Raw genomic sequence first — 15,887 nt, 5'->3', positions numbered from 1 at the left:
TTATTGACAATCAGCTAAATTTGCGTTATACAGGAGTCGGCGTCGCCAACCGGTCGGTTTTAGCCCACTCTTTACTACATTGCTTTTATTTTGGTAAAAATTAAAACTGTTTTCCTTATGGGACGTCAAATAGGCGAAGTTCAATTGGGGTTAAGATCATTATTCTGTGTTCGCTGATTATTGGAAGTGGGTGTGGTGTAAGCCGGTTGCTGCTCTTTAAAGCGAATAGACGCTCACACGTACGCAAGCACACACATACACACACAAAGAGAGAGAGACGCCAAGGAGCAGGGTCAGCCATTTTGGTTTACAACTTTCACTGCTCGGATGATGGGTGGAAAATGCGACGCCGACGCCGCTGCTACTGCGCTGCGGCAGAGGGCTGAGAGCAGAAAACAGAGAACAGAGTTTTCCTCGCATTTTCATCGGGCACCGAGCAGACACCTTGGAATTGGGATCCGTATATCCGGCAGGCAGTTCACTCGTCGCCGTTGCGTCAGTTCGTTCGACTCTCAGCTCTCAGCTCACAGTTCGCAGCTCGCAGTTCACAGTTCACAGTTAATAGCTCACGCCGCAACGTTTTCTAAATAGCTAAGTACATAGCTATCGGGATAGTTTTCGATACTGCCGCCGCCGTCGCCGCCATTTGCGATTTTTGTTGTTTTTTCTTCCATGCCCAAAAGAAAGTGACAAAAAAGGCCACAAGCAAAACAAGTGGAAAGCCAAGAAAAGGCGAAAAAAAAAGTGCAGAATTAAAGAAATAACCAAATAAAATTTGTCGAGAATTCTTTAGGTTTAATAATAAACCAAAAATGTAAGTGAAAGAGAGAGGGAGATGAAGAGAGAATAACCGAAGAGAGAGAAAGATATAGAGAGAAGTAAGAGGGGTAAAGTGTGTTTTTCCTGCCTTACTTTGTACGCACTCACGCAGCTGCTGCCGTCCCGTTCTCACACACCCTCTGCCACCCACTGTCACCCACCTACAGAGTTGTCACCTACGCAAAAATCAATAAAACAAAGCAAATAAAATAAAATCCACATCGACAGCACAAACAAGCCAACAAAATATTATTTCCGGTCGAATTCAATCAATGGAAAAATCAATTACTAACTAATAAATATATCACTTTTGGATCCTATTGGTCCTTTTAATAGGGTTTTCTTGAATTATTTAAGCCTAGATGTTTGTCATTTTCAATTAAAAAAGAAAATGGATTAGTCCAAATTAACTTTAATTGTATTCTTTTTCTTAAATGTCATTCAATCATAATATATATTTTGTTTTCTGTTTCATTTAAATTTTTAAATCTGTTAAAAGAGGCAGTATTTCTGCTTAAAAATATTAAATTGGAAAAAATACATTAGTTTTTCTAAAAGTGGAGGTCCTAATTCATCATTGCAATATCATCTAAATAAATCAACAAAGATCCTGAACCTCTAAGGCAGCAAACATCCTGTATTATGTATTAAGCGACGTTAAAAAAACAAACGAAAACTTAAATTTTAAACAATTTTCCAATTAAGGTGCCGAGATTTCAGATTCAAGATGTGGGCTTGTGGGTTTACTGCCACAATAGCCCATTTGTAGACACTCCGACCCCAGACACCATTGGCACTTCTGTCAATCCCAGCTGCCACAAGGCAATTTTCACTTTCTCACAATTCTGTTTCAATTTTTTTCTCGCTCAAAAAAAATCAAAAATTAACCCAAAATCAAAAATATACACTTACACTGACCACAACAAGACAAAATACCGAACAACAAAATAACAAACCCAAACAAAGAAAATAAAAAGAAAACAGAAAGAAAGATAAGGAGAAATCGAGCGAGGGGCACATGAACAGATCGAAATCCAATCCGATTCAATATATACTGTTCTATCTTTCATCGCTCACCCACTTTTCGGCTGGCAATTAAAATTCGTTCATAGATAAAACACCCAACAGAGTGATCAACATAATTGAGAGCAAACAGAGCCCCCAGCTTCCTTCCCTTGAGCTTAGACCCTGATCCTCGATCCCCCGAAATACCGAAATACCTAATTACCGAAGGGAAGGGACGGCAGCAGCAGCGGCTCCATCTACCAGAAAAGAAAAGACCCAGGGCTCGTACCACCCACTATAAACCTAATCGAATCAATTCAACATCCAATCCCAAAGCCTGACATTTCGAAAATCTCGTAGTAGCGAAGTCAACCGATGAAAGTCGAACCGAAAGCCGCAGAATTGGAAACCTAAACGGATCAATAGCCTGGACAGAACATAGAATTTAGGAGCATCAATAGCATCTCAATTTCAAACAGCTAAAACTGACATCCTACAAAGCAATCGATGAGCAGCAAATCAGCCAACAGATAGTCGTGTCCTATTAGATCTGTAAGTATCCTAGCTCATGTCCTGGCTAACAAATTAATTGTCCATTGACATTACGCACATGACAGAATACACAACACCATTTATACCCTAAATACGAAGCGTCAGGAATATTTCCAATAAGCTCAAATCTTTCATTTTTGTTATAATACCCCTTTGAACTGAATTATAGATGTTCCATTCTTTGTATTCTCATCAAATTACTTTAAAACACCATCTGCAATACGTAGTCCTAATTGGAAAGTGTAATTTTATGGCTGAAATGCTTACCTTGAAATATCATTGTATCCCATAAAACTAAGAATTGTTGTGCTCCTTTATAAAGATATTATAATTAGGTTAATAGGTATTTCCTAAATCAGTTTATAAGATCCAAGTAAAGCTCTATGAATCAATCCTGAGTAGTAGTTTTGATTCGGCCACATTCCCTTGAAGTCCCTAGTTTTATTGGAAAAATCCATAACTTAACTAGTAGTGGCGCAAGCGATTCCCCCAATTCCGGTGTCTGTCTTTCATTCATATTTCCGATAAGAACTGCTCTTCTTTTGGTTAACGGAGGGGAAGCACTTCTCTCCATTGCAACATTGTACGAATGACACGCCGGCCGTGGGGAATGCTCCCCAAGTGTGATGATGAGTTGGTAAGAATAAAAGCGAAAGCGATGAAGAGGCTCCTCTGTGGATGAACGGAGGTTGCGTGCTTGGCGTCTATTTCAAATGACGACAGAGCAAGATGCGCGTGGCATGAATGAAGCATCTGTCCCGCCTTTCAACCCCCTCTTCTCCTCTTCATCATTCTAATCTGGCTCGTCTGCTTCTAAATTTAATACATTCTCAAGTGAGGCAAATTCATGGAAGATGCGAATAAAATCGGATCAATTCTAAAGTTCAACAGCCACTAAAAGAGAAAGTGAAACAGTGGGATACCCAAAGAGTATGCGTGTGTGTGTGTGTGTGTGTGGGGGGGGTTGGTTTCAGGGAGGAAAATGTAGGTGGGACCAAAATTAGAAGCAGACTGACAAGGAAATAGGGCCAGGTTGGACAAATTCCTCGGCATTTTGCAGATGCTCCCTGTCAGATATCTCACCGTCTTTAGCTCCGTTTTTGGGGGGTGGTTCGTATCTGTAAGATACTTCCCAAGCGTTCTAGTTATTGGAATGCTTCATCAGAGAGATCTTCATTTACTTAATATTTGGGGGTGTTTTAGTCCTTTGGGATGCTCTACTTAATGGATTTTTAGATTCTTCGTTTGATCTTCATTTAACTCACTGCTTATTAAAATCACCATAAATATTTTGTTCGATTTGCCATGAACTATACATCTTTATTACATTTATTTGGGGACTTATCAGTTGGTTATTTGAAATACTACCTTTACCTTTGAATAAAAACCACCCCATGTTGTATTCAGGGTGCCTAGCTATACTTTCGGTTAACTCTCTTTGAATCTTTCACTTGGAAATTGTGGTATTTCTTTAGGAGTTTATTTGGTGGATCCTCAATTCGCTCTCCATATCGATTCGTACTTGAGGGCGTTTAATATCCTTCGATCTTCGTAGAGCTATCCATCTCGTTCTATTCGAGGCAACTGTACCTCAATAGCGCTCCTTTGACGCGGGTTGTCCTTGAGCCAGCTCTCTAAGAAAGCTTAGGTAGGCAGGAAGGCAGCTTTCGCAGCTGTTGCCTGTTTGCCTGGCTGCCTCTCGTCCGCCCTCCCTTGGGCAAGGCTTATCTAGTCCTTAAAGGTGTCCTGTAGCCAAACGAGCTCCTCAACCCCCTCCCCCCTCCCCCATCCCGCTTCCCAGGCATTTCGCCTTCGATTGTTTAATGTCCTGTTCGGCAGCGAGAGTGTGTGTTCGTTAGAGTCAGGATATCGCCGCGTTAACCCTAAAAATAACACGTTAGGTTGGCTTGAGAAAAAGAAACTTAAGTTCTGAAAAACCGCAACTAAACGGCGAAGCAACTTTGAATTATTTGTATCCATTGCATAATGAAATCTGCGCTCAGTTATTATAAAAATATACATATATTATTAGGCTTTTCATTCATATTTTTAGTAGATTATGCATGGGTAAAACATTTAAAAATTAATATAATATTTTTAATTAAATCTTATTTTTTGATTCTAAGGCTAAGTCTTGCGTCATTTTACTGAAGAGACAGTGGAATTCTCGTTGCTCCTTAAATTCATTTATTATTGCTTAAACTTTGCATAAGATATGGAAAAATGTATTTTTGTGGTGCCGCAAGACAACCTTTAAATTTTCTAAGCAAACTGGTTTCGCATAATTTTTGCAGATTATTTAAAAGTACAGACATTGAAAAAAATAATTATTTCTTTTGCCACTATTTCTTTCCTAAATCTTGAATCTGCTTTCACTGCCATAGGTTAATAAATGTATGATATTATCACTGCATTTTAGAAAAGATCTTACAACTAAATATATCTCACTACCAAAAAAGTTACATATCAGTTTAGTTCAAGATTAACACAAGATCCTTTTCAAGCATTTCTCACACATGGTGCATTTTGAGAGCCACTGAGCATCTGAGCATCCACTGAATCCTGCAGCACACGAACCCCTTTCGGTATGCATTGGCGGCCCGGTTCGTGTGCATTTCAATCACAATTGACTGCGTTCGCCATTGCAGTCGGCAAATTGTAATCAACCACTGAGCCACTGAACCACCGGCACCACCGCCGGTGGTGACCCCAACCACCCACAAGTGTCTAAGTGAACGGACAAACGGACAAACGGACGCAGGCACATAGCTCTCGACGATTCAATTCGCAGTGCCATGACGAGGGTCCTTATACCCTCTCTTTCACTCGTTAGCCAAAGTGGGTGTGGGTGGGGGGTGGATGGATGTGGGTTGGTAGTGGGTGGCCAGGCCTGGTGTTGCATACTTTCGAGGGGTTGCTGTTGCACTTTCCTGCGCGCGCGCCACTTTCTGCTTTCAAAAAAAGGAAACAGAAAATGTGCAACTGCAACAGGCGTTCGCCATTTGTCGCCGGTGAAAAAACCGAAGGGGCGGAGGGGGCGGAGGTCAAGCCCGCCCACCCGAGGGCTTTTAACCTTTGGCAGGATGATGTTGCAACCGCAGGACTCGCCACCCCTCGAGCATGGCTTGTGGTGGTGGTTGTTTCGAGACCCTTGCCGCCGCTGCACTTTTGTTGCAAATCGCTGGCGAGGACAAAAAGCTTTACAAGCCTCGCCACCTCTAATTGGCTTGTCGCGGCAACAAGGAGGCAGGGATTGAAGCGGCAGGCGGCAATCGGCAATCGGCAAGGGTAGAACTAATTTAAACCATGTACCAGCCCCGCCGCACCCTTTCGGTCACCCATCGCTCCCTGACCGTGCAGAGATGAGGCCTATTAAACGTCAATTAATGTCACCTTTAACAACTGCAATTGCTGCATCCTGCAAGTTTTTGGTCCTTCCACCCTGGACCCTTGGCCTACCCTCTCGCCTCGGAATTCAGAATTTTGTTTTGATTGCGACGCGTGCAGGGCTTTAAGTTGGCGGGTATGGTCGCAAAGGGGGAGTGGGGTTCTTAAGGAGGGTCAGAGTGCAGTGTTGCATGCAACAAGTGGGATGACGAGAGACCCGGCGCTCTTTTATCGTCGCCATTTGAATGCATCTATAAAACAGGGAGAACGAGCTTAAAGGTGGTTGCCAGGCATGTTGCTGGAATTCAATTTGATTTCGAAGGCATTTTAACACTTAAAGTGTGATGATGATATCCTCTTAACTTTCGTTCAACAAGGTCGTGCAGAATTCAAGAAATGAAAATGAGGACGTTAGCTGAATTCAGTTCCCAACTAATTAAATTTTCGCTACGTAAAACTAGAATTTATACTTATAAAAAATGTTTCCAAATTTATAATAGCTTTTTCTCACAAAAATTTTAAATTAAGCATACTCGTACAATTCTATTATAAATTTGAAATATTTCGTATAATTATAAATATCTGAACTTCAATTAGTTGGGAGAGTGAGTAAATGCTGTCATCGTTTTGATTTTTAATCCCTATAAAAAAACTGTTCAAATTCATTTCTTATTTTCATTCCGAGAATCTCAAGAAAAAGAAGAAATTGTTTTATCTTCTTGATTTCCATTAGCTCACCTTAAGTTAGACTTCTTTTAGCCATAATTTATTTCTAAAACAATAATAAGAAAGACTTTTAAGTAATAAGGATGATGAAATGGTCCTCCTCAGCGAAAACTATTTTTAAGAACTTTGAAATACATTCGATTATAAAACGGCTGTACAATTTTAACCAGTTGTTGAAAAATATTAGATTAACAAAAAGTTCTGTATGAAACGATCGTGTTAAGTTAATTAACATAGTGGGAACTATAATTTTAAAACTTTTGATAATCTACGATACACAAGAACAATAAGCCTCCTGAATTTTAGTCAGTTTTAGTGGTGATAGTTTAGATGGAAGAAACGTAAATTAAACAAGCTGTAAGGATTGAAAGTTATATAGAGAGGGTTAATCAAAACGCTACAGTGATTACTAGAACTTCAAATCTTTTGATAATCTACGGTGTACGAAAACAATAAGGCTCCTTTCATTTTAATCAGTTCTAGTGTTTGTATAAAGTTCAATATGTTCTAGTGGTAGTGTTAATAGAGAAATTTAATAAAAGTGTGATCAGTAGTTATGTTTAGTCTGTCTTTAAAATTGAGTCCTTGCTTAGTTGGCAGCTCCTTAGTTATTGGCCTGTTCTAAACTTTTTACCAGCTAATCGCAGCTTTGGACTTGAACTTGGGGCTCAAGGACATTGTACTAACCTTGTCTGCCGCATCCAACTAGGATTCTATGTGAAACCCGATTTAAGTGTCCTTCCCCTCCTCCAACCCCCCCTCCCCCACAGCCTCCTGCTGCTCGCATTTCGTTTTTCAGTTTTTCGACTGCTTTTTGCGTTTTTTTTTCTAAGAAAAAAAGCAGCAGCTATTGTGTGTTCGCAGTTCACTTCCTTTGCCGCTTCCTTCTTCCTTTTAGGTTTTCAGTTCAGTTTTCAGTTTTCAGAGCTTAAGCGCCGCCGTCGTCACCATCGCCACACTAACACATAGGCACCTCTCTTATCCGTGTGTGTGTGGGCTTGCGTGCAAGTGTGTGTGTTGTGTATCCATGTGTGCCTCGTTTTTTGGCAACGCCGACAGCGCAGTCGACGTCAACGCCGGCAGCGAAATGTGCACAAAGAGAGAGAGTGAGGGAGAAGAGTGAAAGAGAGTCCTGAGTATTGTGCATCCCACTCGCACGCGCTTCTTTAAGTTCCCTTTTTTTGGGGGGAAGCGGTGTTTTGAGAAAATGGGAGGGGAAGGGGGGAACAACACGCGCGCGTCTTTTCTGAGCCGCTTTTTGAGTGGGTTTTTGGAGAGTGCGAGACGGGAATTTTTACATTCCCATTTCCATAGCTGGAACATCCAGTATCCAGGCGATCCATCTTCCACTCAATCTTTAATCTCAAGCAGACCCAGTTTTCACATCTTCAGCATCCTCATATGTATGTATGTATGTACAAACTAATCTCTAATACAAACCAACTTGAGCGTAAACTCCTTTAATTTCCATTAAATAACAAATGTTTGTCTTTACATCTTACTTATGTACAAGTCAAGTTTAACTAAATAGAACTCAATGTTAATAAGCTGACCCGACTAGTTTTTGAGGAATCTATAGGTATAGTTAGAATTACACAGCACATTTATTTGTAGTTTTAATAGATTTTAGCTTTCCAATTATTTTTCCTTAACCCGATATGCCCCATGACAAGGTATTTAAAGTTTTCAAATATGGCAGAATAACTGTGATATTTATTCGAACATTTTTAAGAATCGTATAATTAGATAATATTCTTCCAATAGTTGTGTTATTTCAAGTGTGATGAAAGTTATAAAAAAACTTTGTGTTTTAGATGTAAAACAACCAAAAAACAAAGTAAAAATATATACATACAAAAATATATGTACATATTTGCTTATTATTCTAAAAACGTTAGAGTTAGTAAGTCCATCTGGAATTAGGGACATCATATCTTCCAAGTCCAATTGCTTAAGATACCCATAAAAATAAATAAAAAAAATTATTTTATATCTTTAGGATAATATTTGCCTAAGTAAGTCCATCTAGGGTTAATTGTACAATATCTAGAGAACCGCTCAGGATCACAATATCGGACAGCGGAGCTTTTCAGATAACCCGAGTGAACTAAACATCCATTTTAGATTCATTCATCTGTCTCATTGCTAGCTTTAATTACCGCTTTCATCAATTTCCGCGCCACACCGAAAAACGAGAGGAGGAAAAAAATTCGACAATGTCACTCGACACTCGCCATCTCGCTCGCACTCACTCGACTTAAGCACTCGCCGAAAATTTTCGGCAATCGTCGATACGCACACCACTACACGCGGTTTCTTGGCCTTTTGCCTTTGCCTTTTGCTTTTGCCTTTGCTTCTCCTCTTGCTGCGTGCCTGTGTGAGTGTGTGTTTCGTATCTGTGTTTAGGAATTTGGGCAGCGGAGAAAAAAATGTGAATTTTTGAGTGAAACTGCTGCGCTGTCGGCGTCGCTGCCGCCGCGGGTTCTGCCTGCTGTCGCCGCTCGGTCGGCAATTCAGTGTCTGACAACGCTCCTAACTGTAAGCAACGTAGCGTCGCGACTCGGGCTGCCCCAAATATAAAGACAAAATTGTACAAAGCAAAAAAAAAGGGAAAAAATTTCCAAACGCAAAACACCAAAAAATACAAAAAAGAAGAAGCAGCAGCAACACAACAGCAGCCTTGAATCAATTTTTTCTGTGTTACACTATAGTTTGTGCCTGTCGTATTGCCTTTTTCCGTTTTGCGCGCCACGGAAACTTGGATACATGGATAACGGAAACGGATAACAGATCCGCCGTTATAAACTATCTCTGAGAAAATCCAAAAAAAAAAAACAAAGAATAAGAGGAGGGGGTGGTGAATAACGGGGACTAGTGGGGGGTTTCTGTGTGTTTTTGTTGCTGCTGCTGCTACTTTTTCGTGGCATATTTTTTGACTTTGACTTTAATTCATTTGCCTTTGCTAGTGTGTTTGTGTGTCCGTATGCGTGTGTGTGTGTGTTAGCAACAACAACAAAGAGTATTTTTTTTATTATTTTTCTTGATACATTTTGGAATCTTTTCCCGAACAAAACAAACAAGTGTTGCCAAAACAGAAATTTCCCAAATTACAAACAAACAAAATCGAAACCGCGCACCAACAACCACTTTTTTTTTGAAGGCACTCTGACATCATCTGCAAAGCTCCACTCTCCACTGCGCGAAAAAAGATACACCAAAAATTCAAAAAATAAAGAACAGCATAAATTCTTAAACATCAACAGCAGACAATAATATTCGACAGCAACAAATGAAAAGTAAGCCAAAAGCCAGAAAGAAAGAAAACAAACGACAGGCAGAAATTTCCGCAATTTTTGGGCCATGTTGCGAAATGGTTTATTTTTCTTTCGCCTACTTATTCACCACAAAAAAAATCAAAAAAATGCCAACAACAACACTCACACACACAAACACAACTCATGTACACGCGAGAGCCAAGATCAAAGTTAACATGACAAAAAAGCTCGCTCTCTCTTTTTTGGCCGCTCTCACGCATTGTCCCGCATAAATCTCTTCTACTTCTAATGCCCCCGCGCTCTTTCTTTCTCTCACTCTTTCTCTGTCAGTCTCTCTCTCGGCGGCTCTCCCACGCCGCCTTGATGACGAAAGCAAATAGCCGCAAAAAGAAAAGAAAAAGAAAGCTTTGCCGGCCGGCGATCGGAACAGCTGTTAATGTTAGCCCTTGTATGAGCGCACCCAGCCCCCAACCCCCAACCCAACCTCTTGAAATGGCCCCCAAAACTAATTGCATTTTCCCCGTCTCTTTCACAGATAACTCTTTTTTTTGGCCCAATTGACACCAAAACAAACAAAAAAAACACAAACCACAAATGTAACTTTTTTTAGAAGCCCACAAAAAGGACGAGTTTAAAACCGCAACGCACAACCAAGTTTCGAGCAAAAAAGTTTAAATTAAAACGCCCAAAAAACGTAAAAGACAAAACCCGTGAAAAATTAAAAACAAAAAGAAATGCTAACGCGACTTTAATACAAATCCACTAACAAACGCTTGCTAAACGCTTTTTTCCCGGTTCAACAGAGGTCAGCAAAAGTTTCGACTCGGCAAAAAGAAAAAATTACCAAAAAAACAAACGTGAATACAAACGTAAAATCCGTCAAGGACATGATTCAATCGAGTAATTAAGCGCGCAAAATTCAAAAAGTCATCATTCCACACGTAACACCCGAAACGTAAAAGAGTTGAAGCAGGAGTAAAAGAAGACAAGCTGAAAAAATACAAATTTATAAAAGATCAATTTCGAAAGGTCCGATTCGCGTTTTCGAAAGCCATTTTGAAATTCTAAAGTGTTCAAACAGCGATTTTTGCAAAAGTTCGGTTCAGGCAGCCAGTCATAAGCTATTTCCAACGAGATATTTATATTGACCCCGGCAATATATATATATATATATATATATATCCGATCGACTCACCTACCCCGAAGGTAAACTTCAAAAACACACGCACACTCAACCAAAAGAGCTACCGAAAATGGCATCCGAACTGGATCAATTCGCCGACCTGGAACTCTCAAAGGAGGATCGTGAACAGATCTTCGATCCGCCACTGGATCGACAGCAGTTGGAAGGTGCTGGCACCTCAAGGTACGTACTCGAATGCTACATACCCTTTAAAAGATATCGAAAACAGATCGCACAAGGCCTTTCTCTATCCAAAACCCCCCTCCGAAAACATTCCCCAACATTCCTCCATCTTTCATTGATCTTGATCTTGATGTAGCTTTTGTAGTTTGTTGTATGATGCTTTTTAGCTTTTTAGTGCGGGTTCCCAGCCACATCCACCCACCACCAACTACCCACTTAGAAATCCGATACTCTTACCCCAGTTCAGATTAGATAGTTTGGCACATACTTAGCTAGCTGGTCGAAAATGGCGCCAAATGGGTTTTTGCTACGCCCTGGCCGCGATTCGATGCGCCCCTCCAAGGTTTTTGGGTAAAAAATGAGCCTCTCTAAGTAATGGGAAACCCGGAAGGGAAGAGATAAAAAAAAAATGAGCTCAGAGCCTCGGGCGATCCTTTGAGGAAACGCAGATTCTCCGATCTGCTCTCGCTGGCAATCCACAATTGCACAAATTATCACGCCAAATAACATGAAGCTTGCCCCTCACACGGTGGCCCTCCTACTTTGCCACCCTACCCTAACACCCCCCTTTGGACATACAACGTTGCTAAATAGCAGCTAATTTCCTGTGATAAATTGGGCATATCACCGGGCGACGGGCGGGCAATGGAAAACAACAAAAAAATGGCTCTCAGGGAGGAGGACCTAAAGTTCCTGAGGATACTGAGGATCCTGAGGATCCTCGGCCCCGACCCTTGTCAAGTTCCCCCCTCGAGCCAAGCTCAAGTGGTGTAAGTAAACACTGAGCGGCCTAGAACAAGCTGGGGTAGGCGAAACCATCATCATTGTCACATAAAAAAGCCCCTGAAAGCGGTAGCCACTACCTGTCTCTCCCCTCTCGACTCTCCCCTCACACCTCGACCCAGCCCCTATTCCCCGTATTCCCCGAATGCCCCCGTATGCCCGACCCCGAGGATTTCTCGGCCAACCCCCGATCTGACAGAATTGATATACTTGCCGCACGCTGCACGAACAGGAGCAGAAAAAAGAAACAGCATCAGAAAGAGGGTAGGGTTGAGGAGGAGTTGCGGAACTTAGCACTTAGCGTCCTCCGGGCAGGATCGCTTTTTAGCGAAAGGGAGGTGCAAAAAGATCAATGAAGGCCAGGCCAGCCACTGGCAACCGAAGATCGAAGTTAGCCCAACCCGACGCAGGGAGCCAAAGATAATGTTTGTGTTGCACCTCTAAACAGATTATAATTTTTTTTGGTGTTGATGAAGGGGAATCTAAGAGCTCAAACGAGCTGTTGCTGGGAACATTGCTAGTGCAAGACCTAAACGGATTATAATATTACACAATATCAGACGATCAAATCAGGGACCGAGAACTATATAAGCTACAAAATTATTAGAGTTGTGAAAATTTGTTTATAGCCATTTTAGGAAATGGATTGGATTTTTGGAGTCAATTTATTGTAGCATACTTTTTTAGTCCGAAAAGTTCATTATATTTCTTACTAGGCTTTTAGCCCCAAATCCCACCAGTGGATCTACCACTAATCGCTGTTCATTTGACTACGTCAATGTCAGGAAGTCTTATTGAAATAATATTATTTTAATGGTCTGAAACTTTCCAAGTCTAACGCTGCTAGGTTAGACAACGTCCTTTTGCGAATAATAAAGCAATAAGCATTTAATTTTTTGTTCCACTGGACAGCAGATTGCCAGGATGCTATTCCATTAGGGTGATTTGGTTAAAACTAATGCAACGTTTTTTATATGATAATATGCCAATTTAATTCCATGTTATTTAATATTATAACACTTGAAATTTTTCAAATAATTTGAACAATGTTTAAAAATTGATGTGACATTTATCATAATGAGAGGATCTTAAATGTACTACGATTAACATGATGTCACTCAGTTACAATGTTGTTCATAAACCCACGAGTTCGCATATAAAAAAACAACAATGTAAGGTTAACTTAAGTATGCTTTTGGTTATGCGAGTGAGATAAAACAATGTTGTTTATAAGACCAGCGATTCGCCCACAAACTTGCTGGTGTGTCCTAAGACGGGGATTGGGATTCCTCGGCCAAAAATCCCCGCTGCGGCACAGCTTGTGCTTGCTGCGTGTTAAGCCGCTTGTTGCAACAACTACTAAGCCGGTAGGCAAACGCAGGCAAAAAATCTCAACTAATTTCTACAGGAATGCAAAGTAAACAGAACAGCAGCGCAGAGCGGCAAAAATACGAGATAATAAAAAGAAAAAGCCGAGGAAAAAAGCACAGAGACATAGCCAGAGACCAGAAAGAATCTCACAGAACAGCAGCAGCGGCAGCCAACGAAATCTTTTTCTGTAGCAATTGGTTTAATCCGCCAAAGGAAACATGCCGCTGCCGCAGGAGGCATCTTTTGCCAGGTTTGATTTGCTTTTCGTTGCTTTGCTTTTGCTTTGCTTTGGCTTGGTTTGGTTTGGTTTGGTTTGGTTTGGTTTGGCTTGGCTCTAATTTGGACTTGGGCTTGGGATTTTGCTTAGAAAGAAGGGTTGACCCAGAACGCCAGCGATAGAGATGAGATGAGATGAGATCTCTGGAATCTGTGTTCGTTCGTCCGTCGTTCGTTCGTGTGTGTTGGTGATCTCATGATCAGGTTTCTCAGGAGAGTTGGCGGTTGGAAATATGATTTTGGCAGAGTTTTAGGGGCTTTCCTGCCCGCTTCATTGTGTTTTTTGTATTATTTGTATTTTTTTTTTATGTTGCCCCTCGTGTTTGTTCTTTTTCTAGTCGCAAAGCAACGCAAAACACGTTTCTCATATTTCCAACTCGCTCTCTTTTCTGCTAGTGCGCGCTCAAACATTTTTAATTATACAAGAGGCGGCTTCCCTTCTTCCGCTGGCTTCTAATGTTTGTTCACTTGCGGATGGGGAGGGGCCATGAATTGAGGCTCCTTGCCAATTTGTCCTTTGCCACTTTGCTGCCTCTGCAGAGCTTCGTTCTAATCGCAACCCTTTTGCCTTCGCCATCGCCATCGCCATCTGTATCTGCATATCTGGGTATCTGGGTATCTGGGTATCTTTGCCGCCTCGCCTGCCACTTAGCCGAGGAAACGGACCTTCTGGAAGCCAGCAGCAAATTTGATTCCCATCGATTATTAACTCGCAGGGAGGCCTTCCTTCTTCGCTTGCCTGCTGATGATCCTGCTACTGCTGCTCGCCTTTTTTGATTGACAGTCAAATTAGTAGAGCTCCTTGGGCGACGGGATTTCTCATTTTGGGGGTAGATTGGATGCGATCTAGCCCAGCTAGCCGGCTAACCAGCCAACCAGCCAACCCCAGAGCAACAGCTGCTGCTCCTCAAACAACGGGGCCTGACCTTGGGTTACCGCTCCATTCATTTCGATCGCCCCCGCCTTTGTCGTCACTTCACAATGCCAGCCAAAACCGAGCCAAAACCCGATTCACATGAGCCCAGGTTGCTGTGTATATATGGCGATGATTGTGCACTGAGAAAAAAATAAATTCTACTATTATTAATGGAAAATAAGTGTATAGTTAAATTTTCCTCAAATTTAATTTGAACAAATGTAAAAGGTTAGACCATTATGCACAATAAGTACTTCCTTAAAAAACAGTAAACCCAACCCAAAAACAGTAAACGCATTTCGTAGAAAACTGGTCCATTTAGGTGTTCAAGTATTTCATTTAAAGTTGAATAATATTTTAAATTGTCAGCAGTAATTGTTCTAGACCTTGTCGAAAACACCTTAATTCGCATTATCAAAAAGTTTCGATATTGCACATAGAAAACTGGTCCATTCAGTTACCCAATTTCTAGTTATAGTTTTTAGTTTTACAATAGTTGTTTCAGAACATTTCCGATTTTTTCTTATTCGAATCATTGTTGATCAAATCGCATTATAATGAAGATTACAAAAGCATTATTTGTACCTAGATTTTCTCAGTGTGCCTGCGTTGTATAGAATCAAATGAATGAAATCAAGTACTGCGAGAATGGCGGGGGAGGTGGGTACACGTTCACTTTACCTACATTTGTCCAAAAACAAAAATATGCTCTGGCCCATATTGAGCAGCTTGTTGAGTTGAAGGTGGGTGTGCGAAGGGGCGGGGGGTTGGGGTCGGGTAAGACGTGGCCCGCCAAATTTCCGCTGCTGCTGCGAACTGCTATTGCTGCTGGAAGTTGAAGTTGTTGCACAGCGGAAGAGCAGAAGGACACCGACTTTGGCAAATCGCTCCGGACAGCAAACAGGATGCACATTTTTTATTGGTACTCCTACTCCAGGTAGTTTCTGCCAAAGTGTGCGTCGTGTGTGTGGGAGTTTCGGGCTGTTGTCAGGTACAAAACAAGAACAGTCTTGGCCTGCCCTAATTTCAAGGTGATGCTGTAACCAGGTTAAACCTGCAAGGATCCCATTCGGTTTTCATTTAAAATTAAGTTCGATTCTTCTTTGTTACCACGGGTTTTCCAATCAACCTCGATAACGTTTGTACTTAAATTCGAATTGGTGGCTTAAGTTATGTTAATGCTTAGCTTTGCCTTTGTCCCATGTATTAGCATTTGTGGAAAACTTCGATTATATTGTTATAGAATTTAGTTTTTCTTGTGAAGACATTTTAAGCTACATTGAATTCCTTTATTAATCCTTCTAACATGTTTAAAACGATTTAACTATGATTTCAGCTTAAGTAAACAATTACAAATTCTGAACTTAACTGAGATAGTGTCAAATTTTCAAGATCACACAAAAGCGAATCT

General features: G+C 41.1%; 1 protein-coding gene across 5 annotated transcripts in view; it reads left to right on the top strand.

Moving 5' to 3' along the window:
- The first annotated feature begins 451 nt into the window (after window positions 1–451).
- Window positions 452–15,887, top strand: part of LOC108042728 (insulin-like growth factor 2 mRNA-binding protein 1) — a 31,513-nt gene continuing 16,077 nt past the window's right edge. The window contains exons 1-3 of one of the 5 annotated variants that reach the window (XM_017121157.2): window positions 452–814; window positions 2,161–2,376; window positions 10,300–11,130. In XM_017121157.2, coding sequence (XP_016976646.1) covers window positions 11,018–11,130 — 113 coding nt within the window. In that variant the 5' untranslated portion in view covers window positions 452–814; window positions 2,161–2,376; window positions 10,300–11,017. Of the gene's footprint in view, window positions 815–1,627; window positions 2,377–9,063; window positions 9,080–9,649; window positions 9,786–10,299; window positions 11,131–15,887 lie in introns of those variants that run through there. The other 4 variants (XM_017121166.2, XM_017121216.2, XM_017121207.2 and 1 more) reach the window with 4 other exon arrangements.

The sequence above is a fragment of the Drosophila rhopaloa genome, unplaced genomic scaffold, assembly GCF_018152115.1.
Source record: "Drosophila rhopaloa isolate 14029-0021.01 unplaced genomic scaffold, ASM1815211v1 contig_3, whole genome shotgun sequence".
Classification (NCBI taxonomy): domain Eukaryota; kingdom Metazoa; phylum Arthropoda; class Insecta; order Diptera; family Drosophilidae; genus Drosophila; species Drosophila rhopaloa.
Note: the sequence above shows the minus strand (reverse complement) of the source record. Positions and strands in the feature narration are given on the sequence as shown.